This window comes from Brachyhypopomus gauderio, chromosome 9, assembly GCF_052324685.1.
Source record: "Brachyhypopomus gauderio isolate BG-103 chromosome 9, BGAUD_0.2, whole genome shotgun sequence".
Lineage (NCBI taxonomy): Eukaryota > Metazoa > Chordata > Actinopteri > Gymnotiformes > Hypopomidae > Brachyhypopomus > Brachyhypopomus gauderio.
Window position 1 is genome coordinate 22,708,949 of NC_135219.1, and position 16,788 is coordinate 22,725,736.

The 16,788-nt window shown below is 40.5% G+C and overlaps 1 protein-coding gene and 1 long non-coding RNA gene across 6 annotated transcripts; one reads left to right on the plus strand and one right to left on the minus strand.

Annotated features, from left to right (window-relative positions):
- Positions 1–9,226: 9,226 nt before the first annotated feature.
- Positions 9,227–11,496, plus strand: LOC143523497 (uncharacterized). Of its 2 annotated transcripts, XR_013133369.1 has the most exons (4): positions 9,227–9,455; positions 10,447–10,618; positions 10,695–10,771; positions 11,374–11,486. It is a non-coding gene; the product is annotated as an uncharacterized LOC143523497 (long non-coding RNA). The 2 variants fall into 2 exon arrangements; XR_013133368.1 differs by having other exon boundaries at positions 10,695–11,496.
- A 1,655-nt stretch (positions 11,497–13,151) lies between these two features.
- On the minus strand, positions 13,152–16,132 carry LOC143523498 (uncharacterized). Of its 4 annotated transcripts, none has more exons than XR_013133371.1 (4): positions 15,964–16,132; positions 14,763–15,333; positions 14,517–14,646; positions 13,173–14,389 (listed from the first exon to the last, which is right to left on the minus strand). XR_013133371.1 is itself a non-coding variant. In XM_077017988.1 (3 exons), the coding sequence occupies exons 1-3, from the start codon at positions 14,969–14,971 to the stop codon at positions 13,975–13,977; spliced, it is 366 nt and encodes a 121-aa protein (XP_076874103.1). In that variant the 5' UTR covers positions 14,972–15,941; the 3' UTR covers positions 13,152–13,974. The 4 variants fall into 4 exon arrangements, 2 of the variants coding, with proteins under 2 accessions (XP_076874103.1, XP_076874104.1); XR_013133370.1 differs by having other exon boundaries at positions 14,763–15,350; XM_077017988.1 differs by lacking the exon at positions 15,964–16,132 and having other exon boundaries at positions 13,152–14,001; positions 14,763–15,941.
- Positions 16,133–16,788: the final 656 nt, after the last annotated feature.

Sequence of the window (16,788 nt, forward strand, 5' to 3'; positions counted from 1 at the left end):
CACGGTTACTCTTGCAGCCACACTTAACCTGGCACAATGCCCTTTTCCCTGTGTCAGGTGTGGGTTGTTGCTGCTGAAACTCTACCTTGGACACCTCCTTGGCTTCCATATGAGACTGTGCAAGTTCTGTTGCAAGCTTCACCAAGAACTCGGACCGTCTCTCTTTTACCCCAGTGCATGCTTGAAAAAGCACATGTGCATTCAGGCATGAAATGTCAATCATGTTATAAAACACAGCGACTGGCCAACGCCGTGTTCCTGAACGTACACTGTACTTTCGCACCATCTGGTCCATGACATCCACACCACATTTTAGGCTGTTGTAGTCTGTGATTGTGTTTGGCTTTTTTTTTCGGGTGTCTCCAATCTCCACCGTACTGTGCATGCTACTGAGGATGCAGACAGTCTTTTTCCGTCTGGGCGCGTAAACGGTCAGCGTGGCACCAGAGGTTGAAAACACCTGTGTACTAAATTCCTCACGGCCCAAATTCTTTTTGACAGAGTCTGGAAGCTCACGACGAATCTTGTTTACTGTGCCAAGGAGGGTGGTCTTCCGGCCCAGCAACTGCCTTGCTAGTGACAGTGAGGTGAAAAAATTGTCTGTGGTAACAGTTCTTCCTTGGTCCATAAATGGTTCCATAAGCTTCATCACCACATTTTCCGATAGTCTTTCCCCCACGGGACGACTGGAGTCTTTGCCAAGATATGGGATGATGTTGCATACATACTTGGATTTCAGGTCACATGCCACCCAGAACTTTATCCCAAACTTGTCGGGTTTTGTTGCAATGTACTGAAGAAAAGAGCAACGGGTCTTAGTTGGAAAAAGTTGCTCATCTATGGTGATATGCCTTCCTGGGTTGTAACAAGTGATGCAATTGGCAGCGAAAGACCCCCAAACATTAGAGATTGCAGCAAACCGGTCAGTTGCAGCTCGTTCACTGCGTGTGTACTTGTCGTCAAAGTGAAGGTGCTGCATGATGTCCTGGAAGCGGTTTCGCGACATAATCTTGGTGATTAAGGGCACTCCCAGTGTTGTAGACCATGAGTCATGCACCGCTGGAAGGCGCACAACACCTCGCAGGATGAGGATTGCAATGAACGCCTTTAGCTCAGCGAGGGACATGAACCAGTTTTCTTGCTGTGTCTGGCGTGCATGCTGGACAGTCCACCCCTGTATGATCCGAAGCATTTCAATAGAAACGAAACAGAGGAAATTCTGTAAGCGACTCGATTCTTTCCGTAGGGCAAACGCAGTTGGCTCTCCATTCGTGGTATTGCATTTACTTGGGCTTGGATGCACTCCATCATGTCTTCCGATCTGTTCTTCATGCCACACTGTGCCGTCTTTTGCAGTCTCTGTCAGCCGCCCGTGTGTCTCCACGCGACCCCTCTTTACTGGTGATGAAGTCTCCTCATCTACAGGACCATATGTTTGAGATTTGATTAGTGAAAGGTTGAAATAATGTGAAATTGACAAACATAATATTTGAAACGTAGCCGGCGATTGGCGGGTTCACACACAAATAGGTATTTTGGCCTTAAGGGGGGGGGGGGGGGGGGGGGGGGGGGGGTGTGCATAAATAAATTAATGTGCACAAAAAGATTCAATTGAGGCACTAAAGGCCCAAAACGATCAAAATGTGTATTGGGAAATTGAGTCAGATCAAAGAACTAAATCACATGCTGAGATCAGCAGAGTGTGTGTGTGTGTGTGTGTGTGGGGTCTTATGTATGTACTATTCAGTCAGTTCCAGTATTTGGCCAGTAAATGGAGCCCATGTAATACCATACTGATATTACAGTAATGAAATAAGACATTTTAGTGAAATAAAAGGTTCATTTCTGGTCAAGCAGTGCACCTTTTGTTATGAGATCTAATTGCAAAGTTATTTATCTCATTGATCGGACTCATACAAGACCCTTTATTTGTCTGTATTCTGCATAACCGGATTGCAGCATGAGTTTTTATGATTTCTTAAGTTTTTGGACAATGCAGCGACAGGCCAATTTGAACCAAACTTGGCATACCTGAAGGACCTGTCTATAAAAGGCTTTGAAATTGGGAGTTGATCAACATGTTTATATGAATTATAGCAATATAGGTCATATATGGCCTCAATGATATAATGGGAAAATGGACCCACCTGAAAATAAAAAAAATCCAACAATTTTTAAAAATAGTTTACCTACAGTGTCTACAGATTATGCCCATGCCACTCTTGCCATCATTGGATCAAATTCCTAGGACTAGTTCGAAAAGTGCTATTTTCAAACAATTGATGAATGTGACAAAACTACGCCTTTTTTAATAGGACTTGTAATTGCAAAGTTGTCAGGTGGACTGCAAGGAATCAAAAGAATCAAGTTTCATTTTCCTAAGCAAAGATTTGGAAAAGTTATGCATGATTCACAAATAGTGCCACCTAGTGGCCAAATGTTTCAAAACTGCACAGTGTGACAGTCCTGAGATGTGTGTGAACCCTAAATTGCAAAAATAGGTTTCCCCACACTACGTGTGTGAACCCTAATTATAATTCCAAAACATCTCAAGTATGCCACCTTGGAAGTAATGTAGGATTGTTTTCACACAGCAATACGTGGCGCATATGCATATATATATTTAAATAGTTTATCTTTTGAAAAAATGTCAATAGGTAAAGATATTTCTACATAAATTTATACAATAAACCCTCAACTACTTGAAATAGAATAATATTCGAGTAATTTTAACTTATCCAGATGGTACTTTTTGCAGTGTCTCTTCCAAAAACACAACACCCATAACTGACAAACAAAAATAGGAAATCTTACCAGAAGAGATTTCAGAGTCACTACTCGGATCAAGAGTTATTTCTCCTCCATCAGAGTCACAAGGGTCGACATGGTTGAGGACCACGTCCAAAGCCTGCTGTGTTCTGCAAACCTTTGCCATCTTTGCTTCTAAGTCGAGAGTAAGTGAAATATAGCAACATGGATTTTTATCCACATGTAGGTGGATACATACATAATAGTCATAATAGTTCACACTACCACCCATCACACCCATCCCTGTTCACTGTTACCTGGTACCGGCATATTTCGATCTAATGGCTGCAACAACATTAAAAAAAATATATAGAACCCATCTCAGTTACCTCCATTCTGTACATTTATAATATTGTAATATAGTACTAGAGTGAGAAACCTTTATTCTATTTTATTTCACTATTTCTTCTCCATCGGAGTCAATGGATCAACACAGTTCACACAATCACCCATCCCCCCCGTTTAGCATTACCTAGTAGTGGCTGCATGTACATAAAGGATGGCTTTTATTAGACCTTTATTCTATTTTATTTCACTTAGCATGTAGCCAGATATTTATTAAAGTCTATGCACTTTATTAACAAGTTTCATATGTCTGCAGTCATCTCTCTCCATTATTAAACTGACAACGACATTATTTGAACTATAATTCTAAAACATCTCAAGTCTGCCTCCTTTGTACTAATTTTGGATTGTTCTCACTGCAAAAGGAGACATGCTGATTGGTCAAAAATAGCTAAAGTTCTGATTTTTTCTTAAAGGGTTTTTTTCTTCTCCATCTGAGTCAATGCATCAACACAGTTCCCACAATCACCCATCCCCCCGTTTAGCATTACCAAGTAGTGGCTGCATGTACATAACAAAGGATGGCCTAAACATTTGGCCTGCGGGCCGGAGTTTGGACACCTCTGCATTAGGCCATCACGCCCATTAGTGCAGTTTTCATTAGCCTGCAGCAAATTCTGAAAATACTATTGAATATGGCCTGCAGCAAATTCTGAAAATACTATTGAATATGGCCTGCAGCAAATTCTGAAAATACTATTGAATATGGCCTGCATAAGGAGCATGAGCTCAACTCTGCCTGGCCTAATGGGATGCAAATGACCCCAGCACTGCCATTTGGCACTCTCTGCTAGAAGGAGTCGTATGAAAATGCTGGTAGTTGCAGTGTTAAAAGATTACAGTACCTTTAACAGTCACTACTACGACAAATTAACAGAATTGTTGTGCATTTGTCAACGTACCAGAGGTGTCACACGTCGAAAAGGCTCTGACAATACGGCTTTTAGCAACGGCAAACATCAACTACGGAATAGAATAGAAAAACCGGTAACGTCTAAACAAATGCTTACCAATTGCTGCAGCGCTTCAACAGCTACTTGCAAGGAGCACCTTTCCTGCTCAGAAGAAAGATTGAAATGTGGCCAAGACAGGCCAAGATGGTGGTTTTATATTGTGAGTTCTCGAGGACCCTTAGGTATCCTGATGAGGCGCCTATTCAAAACATCAACGAGTGTATCAAAATAAGAGTTCACTGTCACGTCAAACGTTTGTTTGTTTTTGTTTCTGTTGCATGTTTTGTGTGTTGTAGTGTGATCACTGTTTTCAGAGTGTTTGTCTGTATATCTTACCTTGTAGGGACTTCTGCAAGTAAGGGCCTGAATAAATGGCATGTAGACATTTGTAATTAAACATTACATGCATCATACAAGTGATTCAAATAAAATAAGTATATATTATATACATATAATATATACATATACAAATGATATATACTATATAATATATATTATATACATATATACAAGGCAAGGCAAAGTTTTTGCAGATGTTGGATGGGAGGACTTGGCAGTTTGGAAGGGTAAGTCCAGTGTGGATTAATACATATTTAGGTGTTCTTTAGGACTTTTAATTTTAACTTATTAAATTGTAACCTTGCTAATTGGGAAGATACATGGAGACATGTTCCAGAGAAGCTCCATGGAGTACTCATTGTGCAAGTTTCAGTGTGACAAAACTTCACATGCTTCACTCTGCTTGTACCCGAACATGACTGCCGTTTGTGCAGATGGCAACAGAAAACTCTATAGGTTTTGACAGTCAGCAGGGTAAAACTGCTTTATGCATAATAAATGTATGTAAAATGTATGCAACTGTAGGTATCGGGGGTGGACTGGCATACATTACTACCGGGGATTTCCCCGGTGGGCCAAGGGGAAGTATTGTTTCCATTCTAATGGGAGGTAAAAGTTAATATGTTTTACAAAACCCCTTAACCTGGGGGGTATTCCACGAAGCGAGCTAACTCAGTAAGCCGGGCTTTTTAAGACAAGCCTGGCTCATTTTGCTCAAATTCGGTTCCACGAAAGAGGCTAGACTTGAGCCTCGCTCAGTTACTACAGCAACATATACGTTTGAACTAACCTGCTCCGTACCAGGCTAGAGTTGAAGCTTAGCTTAGCGGGACCGCTTCTATTGGCTCAGCAGCGTGATGTCAGTCTCGCCATCCGGGAAACAAAATTGAGGAACAAGGTTCCGCTGCAATTCTATCCATTAAATTGCTGTGGATGTAGCATATCATATCATATTTTTATACATTTAATGGAGTACTGTAATTATTAGTTTGGAATGATTGCAGGTCATTATTATCAAAATTTAATAATTATATTTCCAAATGCAATTTATATTTCGATCTTCAGAGTACATATTCATTGTTAATCAGCGAGGTTTTTGCACATTTTAATGTATTGGTTTAATCTTAACAAATTCAGGTCAGTGTAAAATGGAATACAGTGTCTAATCGCAGTTTTGGTCAACAAACATACATTAGCATAAACACTATATCACAAAAATACAATTCTTTGTACCTGAGTATTAATAATAACTGAGTAATTTAGGTGAAGATACTTTTAGGTATATATTTATCCCCACACTTCCTCTTTTGTGTTCAAATTACAAGCAAATCATATCACTCCGCAATTCACATATGTTCAGTATAAATAATGTAAATGTGTGGTTAACTTAATGGTGCAAAAAGGAAATGGATACAGACAACTACCTTACCAAGATTTTCATACAGGTGATACAAATAATCCAAAATGTATGCTATAAAAGAACAGCTAACAGTGAAGGCTGAAGGCTGATTGACCATGGCATGCCCATTTGTAGAAAATCCAGTAGATGAGGGAGCGTGTATAGTGCACAGAGCATTCATGCTACCAGCTCCAAGGTCATTCCAGGACAGGACAGATCCACTGGGCTTTCCGGATGACTACTTATTTGAGCACTACAGGTTCAGAAGACACAGTATTATATATCTTTGTAAATTACTGGGGCCATATATTGAGAAGAACACTAGACGTAGTAGAGCTCTTACCAAACCCCAAACGGTCTGTATCGCTTTGCACTTCTTTGCCAGCGGCGCATTTCTGTACAGCGTTGGGTATGCAGAACATCTTAGTAAGGCGACGGTCTGCTGCGAAATTCGATAGGTTTGTCTTGCGCTTAAGCGTTTCCTTAATATATTCATTAAATTCCCTGGTCACAGAGGCATCCTTCCCATAAAAGAAGCTTTTTCAGAACAGCAGTAACTTGGAGTTAAATTTATATGACTTTAAAAGAGACTCTTATCCAGAGCACTTACCGAAGTGCTCTGTATTCATCTTGATCAACTATTTCATGCTAAAATTCATTCAATTCAAAACAAATTGAATTCTCCAGGATTTCCAAATGTCATTGGTGCTATAGACTGCACTCACATCAGGATAAAGGCTCCATCTGGACCCATGGAGGCAGACTATGTGAACTGAAAATCATTTCACAGCATCAATGTACAGGTACATGCAAGTTTTGCCCACCCAACAGAAATTGTAAAGCATGTCGCTCCATGGGTTTGAACAACTTTCACCCTTTGTCACTTTTGCCATTGTTCTAGATGGTTTGCACCAGCCAATTTCTGTTCTCCAACATTGAAGCAAAATGGCCCGGCTCGGTGCACAATATTTCGTGCCTCCTCACTGGCACAGAGGTTTGCCGAAGGTAAGAATACTCCAACCACACAAAATAGTGCAGATTTGGCCTCAGTGTTTAACTCTACTCCTTATAATCGTAGGTGCTTTTCCTGGCTTACTGCTTGGGGATAGGGGTTACCCCTGCCAACCTTTTCTCCTTACCCCATATGCAGACTCTACAACAGATGCCGAGAGGAGGTTCAATCGTGCACATTCAAAGACAAGGGCATGCATTGAGATGGCATTTGGACAGTTAAAGAGCAGATTTAACTGCTTGCGCCATCTCAGAGTGACCCCTGAGAGAGCCTGTGACATTAAAGCAGCCTGTGCAGTTTTGCACAAGGTGGCAATACTGCAAAAAGGAGTAATGCCAAGAGTGCAGTTGGACTCTCCTGTCTGACCCCTGGATACCTCCCGGACTCTGCCCTCGCCTCTCGACCCTGGACCGCACTGACCACCGCTCCCACGCTACTGCTCTGCACCTGCCATACGTCACTGTGCTCATCGTGTGGCTAGTTACACAGAGTTATCCTAATAAAGATCGTGTTATTCCGCATCAGGATCCCTCTCAGCGTGTTCTATACGTTACAGACAGAAGTGTTACCGCCCGGTCTAGGTCAGACGGTAACAGCGAATTAATGTTGGAGTGATTGAGGAGTGAAATATAAAGGGGAACCGACAACACGTTCAATAACATGTATTTGGACCACATGAAAATGCAGAAAATGCAAGATGTAACAAGCATTGGCTTAGCACCACTGACTTCAGGTAGTGCAACACAACACACATTCCACAGCACATCACGCTCCCTCGGGAGAACAGCACAATCACACAGCAACAACTCATCACGCTCCCGTAAGAGAATAGTACAATGTGTACAGTAATAACTCATCTCGCTCCTGCAAGAGAATAGTACATATCAGGGTACATATCAGGACCTAACAGAAGTATAGTCAAGATTGAGAAGTATTTATTCATGTTGAACTGCATAACTACTACTCACTTGTTCTCTTGTAGAGGTGTGAGCTCTGGACATGGAGGTCTGAGGGTCTTCTCTCTGTTCTTCCATTTCCTTTAAACACAACACAAATCATGAGATCACACAGCACATTAACAGACAGATACATAGACACACACGACTTACAGCTGGCCTTTCTGAACAGGCAGAAATTTCTTTCTGGTTGCTAAAATATTTTATACAGTTATTTAAAATGGTGTTTTACCTTTTCCTGCACATTGGACTAATCAACTGTACTTACCATTCTGGAGTATATTTTTATATTTCACCTTGACCTGCTGCCACGTTCTCTTAACCCCGCTCATGTTACTTCTAAATCAGGAAATTATTAATTAACATTATTAATTTACTATAACACTTTTAAAATGCCAATGAATGGATTAAATTATATGCTCACGCATTTAGTCTGTCTGCAATATTCTGCCAGGCAGCTTCTCTGACTTTATGAAAACAGGACGTGTTGCCATTCTTCGTAATAATGTATTTATATTCCTCATACAGACGTATAAGTAGCTCATGTTCAGCAGAAGAAGCAAAAAAGCTGCTCGTTCCTTCAGCTCTTTCGACATTTTCTTGCCTTTTCGAATATCGATTAGTGAGGCTGTGTAAATACTGTGTGCACGCGCATGATCGCCGATTTCAAAAGCCTGGCTTGAATTAGCGGGAACAGGTTGCGTCTGGATTTCGTTAGTGGAACGGAACTAGACGGAAGTGAACTGTTTGGCTAACTCAAGCGAGGCTCACTCTAATAAGCGCCGCTTTCATAAGCTCGCTTCGTGGAACAGCCCCCTGTTCTTTGACCATCATGTGTGTTTATTTTTTCTGGTGAGGGAATGTGGGATTTACTGTTGAGGTTCAAAGATACCTGACTGACCCAATAGTTCCACGGTTTATCTCCACCTCTATCAGCTTGCACTGGAATTTTTATGTACACCAGTCTCCTCAGTGCTGTGTGAGGCTTGAAAAATTGTGTCCCAGCACAGTGGAACAAATCCTCTTTTTGAATAAAAACTGAAAACAAAGATGCTAATGTCCACAATCACTAAAATCACTAATAAATCAAACTTGTTTTTCCACAAGCACTTTTGTTATTTTTACATCCATACATAAACATTCACGATATACGTATACATATTAAAAAATGTGATTAATTTTAAAAAGTGTAAAAATAAGAACCCAAACCAGCTAGATATATAAGAAACAACAAATCACAACAAACAGATTTCCTTTATTGACTTATTGACAAAACGTGAAAAACTTTAATGAAACAATATGGAGTTAAAGGCTAAAAATGAATAAATAAAAGACGCTGCTTTCACTGTCCACCAGATGGCGATAATGTCCACTGCTTCATGAAGTTAACCTTTTTCCGGTACAATGGCCTAGGTGCACGTACCACTTCCTCGTTGGTGTCAGGATGGTACCGTATTTCCGGTTGGTATGCGGAAGTGCCGATGTCATGGCCGAGTCTAAATTCACAAGGTGCCTGTTGGAGTTCCCGAAATTTACCGTCAACGATGTGCGTCGTATTGTCAGAGCATCAAGTACAACGACACAGAGTCAACTTGAAAAGGGTTTCAAGTTCTACGTTTCATCCTACCTCTGCAATTTTGAAGGTAAGTGGCTGACGCTAGTTAGCTAGCTAGCCTGAGGTGGCAGTTTAATGAAGTGATGTTGTTTTTAGTAACGAACCAACCTGTCCTAGTACTAGAAATGCCTTTTTAAAACATGTTTGTATTTCTGATGGAAGTATCAGGCAAAAGTAAGGCTAACGAGATAACAGTGAGGGCTCACTGCTACAGATCTATGAAGAAAACAGATACGCCACACCAGCTGAGAGTAGGACTGGTTAAAATGACACGAGTTCTGTTCAGTGTCACGTTCAAAGTTCTGTTGAACAAGATCAAAAGTGAGTTCAACACAAGTTCAATCTTTTATCCTTGCTCTTACTTCACGTAAGCTGTGATAACCATAGGCATTGGTTTTCAAAGCTTACAATGGTAGCCAAATGCAGAGTAGCTGAGTGGGAATCATTAGCAGTCTATATTGCCTATAGTAAACAAATGGGAGTTTATTTTACAGTTCGAGCTATTGTTATCTACCTCTATGACTCAAAAGCAGAATATAGTCCACCTCAGCTATTCTTCAAACTGCATTTTCTAAAATCTGTCAATCTGTCTTTCAAATCTTTCATCTTAACTTCTTTATTAACATATGGCTGCAACACTTACACCTATTAACATATTCTGATAACACTCTTCAAGAAGCAGTTGAAGTAAAACCTGCACTGTTCTGTTGTTGGTGGTGGAAACAACAAAATAATATAAATATAAGTAGGCCTGTTTCACTCCTATGTGTAAGCATTTCATCTGGAGTGAAAATGAAGTTTAAATCTGAACTAGTAGATTGAACCATGCACAACACTGTAGAATAGAAAGACAGTATAGCCAAGTGTTTTAAGAGTGATGCAAAACAGCACAAACGTTACATGAGACAATAGACAAGTGACATTCACCACTACCAACATGATGGGACAGATATTGCGCCTATTGACATTGCTGAAGTCTTCTTTTCAAGATATTAAATATTGCCTCTTGTGTATTTCAGATGACATTACGTGATTCAATGCCAGTTGTGCTCATTAACAGGGGAATCTGCAACCACTTGGTTGCATTGCTTTTCCAGACTGCTCATTATTCTGAATCTGGCATGTCTGTCGATCCCTCCTGTCCTTTCATGCACACAGACAGAACAGAAGTGGCATAAACCACCAACAATGGTTTGTCTTATTTCATTATTTAATGTTAGTTAATGTATCACAGTCACTTTACTAACACCATCTTTTAAATTAATAGGGGGTGAAGCCTGGACCCGTGGATGCCATGGTTGTCCTAAAGCCAAAACCAGGTGCTACTACAGCCAGTGGAGTTAGGTATGTAGTACCAAATTTAATAGGCAGATTACAGTGTGTGGTTAAAAAAATATATGCTTTTGATCATCTGATAAGACGATCTGATCTGTTCTCTTCAAAATTTAATTTAGCCTTGTTGTACTTCAGATTAGTGTTGTCAAAAAAATTGATATATCGATACGTATCGATACTGAACATTCTGAAACGGTACAATACTCGTTTCCCTTAAGTATCGAGTCTTTTTACATAAAATGCGCTTTCGTTTGACCCACCCAAGCTGCCGTAATGCACAGGACAGTTTGTAATGCTAATATGGCAGCTAAAGCAAACGCAGTGCTGTTGGATTCGAAGCAGATACAGATGGAAAACTGAAGGACTTGAACAAGCCCGTTTGCAAGCGGTGCTTTTGGAACATTTCAACGAAGGGCGCTAAAGCCTGGTTGAGTGACCATAGCGCTCGACTCCGCGCGCACCTCGTGCGAACCTCTGCGAGCGGTGGAGGCTTTATACTTTCCGCTTTGCAGTGTTGTCCGAAACTATATGTGGTAGTATAAAAGAAACACCCCTCAAAACAGGGGAATGAACACTTACCTGACGAATTTTAATGCTGCTTTGTGTTTCAGGTTTGAAAAGTGCTGCAATTTAGGCTAAAGTACTTGAAAATGTTGAAATTGTAACTACTTCATTTCACAACAAATATCTGTCTGACTGAACAGTTTTCATGTATTACATTAACAAATACGAGCCTCTTGTAATTCCAGGATGAAACATGAGAGAACGTGAAGACGTTAAGATTGGGCGTTTTGAAAATAAACAACCATTAAATAATGTGATTAAAAGCGCAATATTTCGAATCATTTCGAGTATATGTATAAATATTTAACTTAATTAAGTTTAACGTGCTGGGAAATATTGGTACAAGCGCTTGAATTGAACCCTGCAAACATGACTTTGTTCATTGCGCTGAGGCGCGGCGCGTGCGAAGTTACAAAATTCGAGAGGTGCACGACCTCGCGTGCGCCGCGCTTCAGCGCGATGAACAAAGTCATGTTTGCAGGGTTCATACACCTTGTGGAATTCAAACACTTGTATGTCACTTTCAAGGTCCATTTCAATATTTCCCAGCACGAGCAAAGACACTTTGTCAGATGTTCAAAAGACGTCCACTGAAAAGCCAGAATGAAAGTTTTAGCGACGTCTTTTTTAAACGTCTATTACTGCCGTTCAGTTGCAGTTTTTGCACGTCCTGACATCCAATAAAGGTCCTAGTCAAACGTTCAGATAGAAAACTCGTCATAGACGTTAAGGTTAAGTTAAAAGGTTAAGGTCCTAGTCACACTGTCAGATTTTGAACGTCCACCAGACATGCAAAAAAGGGTCTGGACTGACCGACGTGATACAGACTTGATTTTAACGTCTTTCTGACGTCGCATGTTTGTTGGGATAAGTTAAATATTTATACATGTACTCGAAATTATTCGCTTTATCATCACATTATTTAATGGTTGTTTATTTTCAAAACACCCAATCGTAACGTCTTCACGTTCTCTCATGTTTCATCCTGGAATTGCAAGATGCTCGTATTTGTTAACACAAAATAACTGTTCAGTCAGACAGATATTTGTTGTGAAATGAAGTTACAATTTCAAGCATTTTCCAACACCTTTTGTGGCCTTGTCACAGTCACACCTTATTGAAGAGGCACCAAGATCCAAAAGTGCTACACCTGAGTGGCATTCACTTAGGAGAGAAAGAGTGACTGCCTCACATTTCAGAGAGGTGAGCCACGTTAGAGGTCCAGGTGCTGCAGAAAGCCTGGCAGAAAGGATAATCCGAGGGACACGACAAACAGCACACGTGAAGAGGGGACTTGAAATGGAAACAGAGGCCTTAAAGGACTGTGCAGTTCTGAAAAACTTGAACTTGACCAAGTGTGGGCTAGTGATTCATCCAGATGCCTCTTGGCTGGGTGCATCACCTGATGGACTTGTATATGACCCACTTGAGCGTCCATCATTTGGGCTTGTTGAAATTAAGTGCCCAAATGCACAAAGCTATGTAGACTGCAAATTCCTCAAAGTGGCACAAGGCCTACACAAAATGAAGGAGAGCCATTGTTATTATTGGCAAATCCAGTTCCAGTTATTGATTACTGGTATGCAGTGGTGTGATTTAGTTATCTGTGCCCATGATGATATCTTTATGCAGCGAGTTTACAGAGATAGCAGTGTATTAGAAGAGGTGAAAAGGAGGTGTGACATGTTTTTCTTTAACACTTACATGCCAAAATACCTCTCTATGCCCAAGCAATAGAAAATCATAATGAAGACATGAACTCATGAACAATTAAAACAATTTCAATTTATTCTGTCAATTGTATTAGTTTCATTTTTTACAAATACAGTAAAAGTTAAGAAATACATAATGTTGTATTGTGTTGTCAATTTTACATATAAAAGTGAAAGCATTTTATACAATTAATCATATTGCACTGTACCTTAACATTGCAGCCAATATTTACAGACTAGCATGACCTAAAGCAGGGGTCGGCAACCTTTTTGACTCGGAGCCACAAAAGCAAAAATAATTGGAAATTTATTTCAGTGACGATGACATGTCACTCAAGCGAACCGAAACACCGGACATTTGTGAAATTCCACCCGAACATTTTTTTTAAGTCTCAAAAATAATATACGGTAATTAAATACTCATTAATTCTATTCAAAAGCTGAGCCGCATCAGAGGGATCAAAGAGCTGCATGCGGCTCCGGAGCCGCGGGTTGCCGACCCCTGACCTTAAAGGGATCATTTTAAGGTTAGAGAAAAAAATAAATAAATAAATCGCCGTAATTCACATTACATCATCTGTCTAATTCTGGATTGAGATTAGCCATTGTTTGCCCAGGCTTTTACCAAGGGGCCATTTTGATAATTCACCAAAAGACAGGCAACAGTAAAAATTTGGTTTATGCTCCCTGTGATTGAAAGGGGGATCACTGTGCTGAATATTTTATGTTCTTTGACTCTGCGAATCACACGCTCAACATGGACTCTCAGTCTTGCAATGGACTGTGACGTTCTGATCTCTGACCTAGACAGTTGAGCTCTCTTTGACAGAAACGTGGGTATGTGGACTTTGCATGGAACGCAGTCTTCAACAAGGAAACCCTTGTCCACCATGATGGCCATAGATGGGTCAAGGAGGGCCACAATGCCAGACTGCTTTAAGATCTCTTTATCACTGATAGCACCTTGATAAAGAGAAGACACAAAGGTCACTGCGCCATGAGGGGCTATCCCAAGCAACCATTTGAATGTACAGTGTGATTTATAAGTGGAAAACACTTCACTCTGAAGGAGAAGGGAATTTGGAGTTTGACATCTCAGTTCTGTGGAATCTAAAATTATTTGAGTGTCAGCGTAGTCCTGAAACACATCTGGGAGGTGAGTTTTCACAGTGTCCACATCTAACCAAACATAAACAGCTCCCAATACAGTATAAAGGAAGTTGGCCCAGGTGTTAATAATACGACTAACAGTTGACCGATGGATTCTAAATCTATGGGCCAAATCCTTTTGCATCAGTCCCAATGACGGGTAGTTCATGAAGAGAAAAATCTCATCAATTGGTTAAAGAACCTGGGGAAAAAAATACATTATCCTATTGTCATATTACATTATGACTATCAAAACTTCTTTTGATGTAAAGATTAATTTGAAAATGATGACATAACATGCTTTGTATGGACAACAGGAAAACATTTACCGTTGTACTGGCAGAGTGAGGGACCTGATCAGTCTTCTCAACAGTCCGTGCGCTTGTAACCCGTATGATGTTGTGGGTGGCTGGCTCTATTTGCTTCCAAAAGCCCATCAGGCGGGCATGGTTTGCAAATCTGTGGAATATAAAAGTTATATATAAAGTTATATAATCGCTATTTCATTCACAATGTATTTCAGACACCAGAGAAGGCCCATCCGTATACTGTGTCCTGCCATATTTTGTATTTACCTGGTAAAGAATCGTATGTCGTCATCAGAGGCAGAAAACCGCTCCAAACAGAACTTGCTGACAGTTAAGTCTTCGATTTGTTTTCGGAGCCTTGATATCTCCTCTTCATTTTCATTGAGGGAGAGATCAAGCGCAGCAGGCTCATTACTGACGCAGTAGTCATGTTCATGACACGGTAAGGGGTCATCATCATCATGGTCAGTCTGCATCTCTGTTAGATCAGTGTTGGGTGGACGCTCTGTTCTTTCCCATACTCCAGATCATGGAGTTGGAATAGTATAGTTATTCCATTGAAATAGCACAGGAAAAGCTCCAGGTCGCAGTCGTCGTCGTCCAGCAGGAGTGGGAGGTTCGAGCAGATCAGCAGCGATAAAATGTCGCAAACACACTCGGGAAGTACTCGTGACGATAAAATGATCTCTCCTGATCTTAACCATCCATTGTTTCTGCAGTTCTGAGTCCTTTGGAAAGGTGTGGAAGCTCAGGTAGGAATTACACCTTGTCGATGCTGTGCAGAATGGCACACAGCAGTGGTGGTTGGACCTGCTGTCTGTACGTTGTTGAAACGATACTTTTTTTTTTGTTTACCTGTCATGTTTAGGACACGTAAACGGACAGGAGATGAAGCAAACATAATCATCAAGGTTGGCAAGCTATCAAAACATACCAACTCAAAGGGTTAACATGATATCAGCCTCATGGGACAAAAATGATGGGAAACAAACACAAGTTGTAATATCCACAACATTAACATTTTCTTAATCCAAAATCGGCGCTCTGAACCAAACCTCGTCTTTATCAAGTCTAAACTAAACTTATAAAGGAGCAGCAGCAATAACTAAGCATTATATACCAGCCAAAGATAGAAGCTGTAGGTGGTTAGCGCCTAAGGCCAAGAAGCTACAGGGGCTAGCTAAGCAAACTAAAAGGCACAGGTGGTTAGAGAGCAAAGCTAAAGGTTGCACTCCAGTTATGTAGCTTAACTAAATCCCCAACCCATAAAACTCCGTATACAAGTGAAACATACCTGCTTTAACCCCGTCAAAACTACTAATGACTCAGTTCTGCTCCCACAATAGTACTGCACCAGGAGGCGCCTCGTCTGGGCCTCTCCCTCGATATAAGAGCAGGACTAAACACTTAGTACTGGACACTAGTCTCACATTTAAAAGCAGAATACATGAGTGAAAATGCACCGTACCTTACAACAGCGAACACTCCGTAAAGTCGAGCTCACGCTCCAACCCTGTCGTCCCGTTGTGCTGCTTAGCTTAGCCACGCTATTGCTGCAAGGACCCCATGGTGCCCTTATCACATGCCTGATTACAGGCACACTGCAGCCTGTAACTACCTCACTCCTCCCATACCAACAAATCTGTGGAGGGAGCTAAAGATCAGGGTGATGGCAAGGAGACCCTCCAACCTCAAAGAGTTGGAGCTCATCACTAAAGATGAATGGACAAAAATACCAGTGGAGACATGCAAAAAGCTGGTCAGCAATTACAGGAAGCGTTTGATTGCTGTAAATAAAGGCTTTTCTATTAATTATTGAGAAGGGTCTGAATAATTTTGGACATGCTACTTTTTGTTCAAATGTGAATAAAAGCTGAGAATTTTTTTTCCCCACAATGATGCCTCTTGTACATCATCGTATTATCTCCTGGGAGATTTCCAGTCAAAAATATAATTTCTGGTTAAATAAAAGTAAATTTAAGTCAAAATTTGACAGGGGTATGACTGTATATATATATATATATATATATATATATATATATATATATATATATACACACACACACACGCGCGCTCGCGCACACACACACACACACATCATGAAAGCACGTATTTGTAATGTACTTAGATGTATATATGATACATATGTGAAACAAAAGTTAATATCATACTTTGCTAAAAGGTAAAAACATGTTTTTACTTTTTGTTCTTTCTGCATGTTTAGGGGTTAGTGATGTATTTTGTATTACAATACAATGTAGTATACTAATTCAAATGTTTTATGGAAGTTGTT